The sequence below is a fragment of the Palaemon carinicauda genome, chromosome 10 (genome assembly GCF_036898095.1).
Source record: "Palaemon carinicauda isolate YSFRI2023 chromosome 10, ASM3689809v2, whole genome shotgun sequence".
Classification (NCBI taxonomy): Eukaryota; Metazoa; Arthropoda; class Malacostraca; order Decapoda; family Palaemonidae; genus Palaemon; species Palaemon carinicauda.
Window position 1 is genome coordinate 113,501,799 of NC_090734.1, and position 3,396 is coordinate 113,505,194.

The 3,396-nt window shown below is 38.8% G+C and overlaps 1 protein-coding gene across 1 annotated transcript in view; it reads right to left on the reverse strand.

Annotated features, from left to right (window-relative positions):
* Positions 1-1,207: 1,207 nt before the first annotated feature.
* LOC137648189 (vascular endothelial growth factor receptor 1-like) overlaps positions 1,208-3,396 on the reverse strand; it is a 48,945-nt gene continuing 46,756 nt past the window's right edge. The window contains exon 20 of the mRNA XM_068381117.1: positions 1,208-2,276. Within this exon, the coding sequence (XP_068237218.1) occupies positions 1,947-2,276 (330 nt within the window). The 3' untranslated portion in view covers positions 1,208-1,946. The remainder of the gene's footprint in view (positions 2,277-3,396) is intronic.

A 3,396-nucleotide genomic window follows, 5' to 3' on the forward strand; every position in this document is an offset into this window, starting at 1 on the left:
ACACTTGAACTTTTTAGGTAGGGACCCCTTTGCACTTGCGCCATGTGCGCAGTCTTGGATGAGCCCCTGAACCCCTTGGATCGCGGGGCCCCCAAATGCGTTGGGCCTTAGGCAAATGCCTAGTTTGCCTATGCGGTAATTCGGCCCTGTTTATAGGACCAAAAATATGAAACACGAGACTAAAAAATTACTCACGTAGGTTGCTGAAACAAAACGTACCTGATTTTATTAAACGAAAGAAAACTAAAAATACTATATCAATTGGAAACTTAAGAAGATCCAACGAATATGGGAAATACTTTAAAGCATTTTTTGTTACTTTTATTTTTTAAAATGTTACTTAATGTTAAAATAAACACGATTTATGATAAAATGTCGTATTTCATTACACTTTAAGGCAGGTTCACACGCTCCGTTTTGCACAACAATTTGTCTGCGCAGTCTTAGACGGAATGAAAACCTTACAATTTTATTGCGTCTACACGGTACCATGATGTTTGCACGAGTTTCTCAGTTTTGTCAACATCATCATGGAGGAGGTACTCCTTTTGTCAATTTTGACGTGTTGTGTTGTAAAAAAAAAAAAAAAAAAAAAAAAAAAAAAAAAAAAAAAAAAATTGGAACGTCTCAGAAGCACCCGGCGTTCAAAGTGGTCGCGAAAGTGGCTTTTGAAAAAGCAAAATTTCTCCCATATCAAATTACTGCGTGAACTACATGATGAGCCTAATGATTGGCGCAATTACTTGCGAATGGACATGGAAACATATACTAATTTATTGGAACTAGTGACACCCCATATCATTAAAGAAAATACGTGTATGAGAACAGCAATTTCACCACATTAACTTTAGCCAATTCTTTGCGATAAACACTTCTCAAAGAATTTATTTTTTTTTTACCACCATATCTTTGTTGGCATTTTTATCAATTTCTTTAAATTTTTCCACTAAGCTTTCATAATCCTTCCCCTTTTCATCCCGGTTACTTAATCCTTTGATTTGACACGCCAAATGCATGGGAAACTTTCGTACAATGCTAAATTCTGTGAGGAACTCTCGAGAACATTGCCTAAGGTCGGCCATTGTCGCTTGTTGAATTAAAACTGAGGCCCAAAATGAGACAAAAGACGGTGCTGCCGTCTGCACGTACCGACTTGTCTACACAGTTCATGGATATCTATGCTCTCCTAGCTCAGTCATGGCTGCAACTGTACCGTCTTGCGCTGGAGTCAAAACTGCTCTGTTTTCCTGTCCACATGCAACGTTTTATCTGCAACGTCTTGAACTGTGCAGACAAAAGGTTGTGCAAAACGTAGCGTGTGGACCAGCCTTTACTTAAAAAAGTTTACTGTACTGTATATGAGTTAGTTGAAAAATATCATCTATTTACTATACCCGGGGGACGTTATTAATAGAAACCTGCAGTGCAGAAACTCAAGTACTAATACGAACTAGAAAATACGCGGTCGTAGGGAATAGAACTAGTCCCTATCCAAAACAGAGGAAGTCTGAGAAAGGCCAATCCAGATGGAAAAAAAGAAACATTATTTTAAGCAAGTTATAAACGATGAAAATACGTTCCAATCAACTCCTTTCTTACTATTTTCTTAACGAGACAATAATGATAAAAATCACACTGAGTCCAGATATAGGAGTTCTAAGTATCATAAACCTGACAACGTTCTTGCTATAATTTTAAACAACACCTCCAACACATAGGCCTACAGTATATAATGAACCGGTTTTTTCAGTTAATCAGATGATAATCCCTATTGGTAGCCTCTTGATGGAGACTCATTGAGAATTCATCTTTGAAGGTCATTGAGTTTACATAACGGTACCTGTTACACAATCTCTACAAAAGAACACACTATCTGGAAACTTACACATTGATTCAAACACCCCAGGTATATTATAGAAAACGGAACGTTCTCCTCGGCAGGAATATCAAGACAAAACTGGTTCTTGATTTGGCGGCATCTTATCATTTTTAACAGGATTCATGCACAGGTAACCGCCATCTGACTCTGCTTCACCATCTGCGTCAGAGTTGCTGTTAAGACTTGTAATGCTTCCTAAGCTGGTGCGCTTTGTCTTGGGAGAGGAACTTTTCACAGAACACACACGAGTGAAAGTCACACCCAAGATTTTAGGGTCGAATGTCGATGGAGTTCTTGTCCGAGCGCTCGTCAGATTAGTATAGTTGGGTGTGACAATGGATGCTAGGAATTTACTCATCCTTTGTTCGTCGTAGGGTTTGTTCATGTTTTCGAAGTACTTGAAAAGAAGAAAATACATATTTGGTTACTTGATAACTCTGATTTTTGCAAGGGTTTTACAAAGAACACCAGTAGATAATTCAAAATCAACAATTTAGCACGAAAATCAAGGTTAAAAATTGAAAAGGTTTTCCAGATCCTTTTTAGCTTTCATCTCCAACTAGGGAAGCCTCTTTGTTACAAAAAAACAATGTACAGAAAGCTGGGTAAAATATAGGCAGCAAGGAATGTCTTAAGTTTATAAGGAGGAAAACATTAACTATCAGGTTCAAGAAATTAAGTCATCATGCCAGTAGATATTCTAAATTTGGAAGAGCGTTCCACCAACAAAGAGGAATTAGATTTTGCGTGGAAATTATCTTTATCAAAGCCAAGAAGTGACCTGTAATACAACAAGGGCATCCAAGAGGAAAGTGGAGGACTGAAGCTACAGTACATTGGCCCCCAGTATGTGTAAACAGGTGCAAAGTTCCCCTATTGGAGATGATTTATGGAATTCAGACCATAGCCTGGTGCTAGGGCTGGGAAAACCATTAAACGCCTCAGTGAAACTGGGTAAACTTTCTGAAGTTGCACTACGAAGTATAGCTTGAGAGGCTGGACAAGATGGAAGAAAGAAATGGAGGTAAAGTAGTATGACGAAGAACAGGTGTAGCCAGGGGCCTAAAAACGTCATCAGTGCACAATGAGAGCTGCCCTGATGGCACTAGCCCCCCCCCCCCCCTATTCTCCCTTTCATTGACTGCCAGGCCTCTTATGAGGACCCTCTGCTACTTTCACAGGGAGGGCAAAATATCAAATACAGTACAGTTCTCCATTTAACTTCCCAAAAGCCATACTACAAATGTCTTCATATTATAGTACCTTAATGAAAGCAACAGTGTGTACGTTGCTCTGGTAAGGTTGGTGTATGTATCAACCACACTTGATATTCTACAATGCAAAGGTATTGACCTAAAATTCATAATATCCAAACTTAGGAGTGGATTTAGTGATTGGTATTCAAACAATTTCCCCAGGGTCACCTGAAGCTCATGGTTTTCAAGCCAAGACATAACCACATCTACTTCTACATACACATACCATCTGTTTTTCTGAATATTTGTACCTTTCATGTC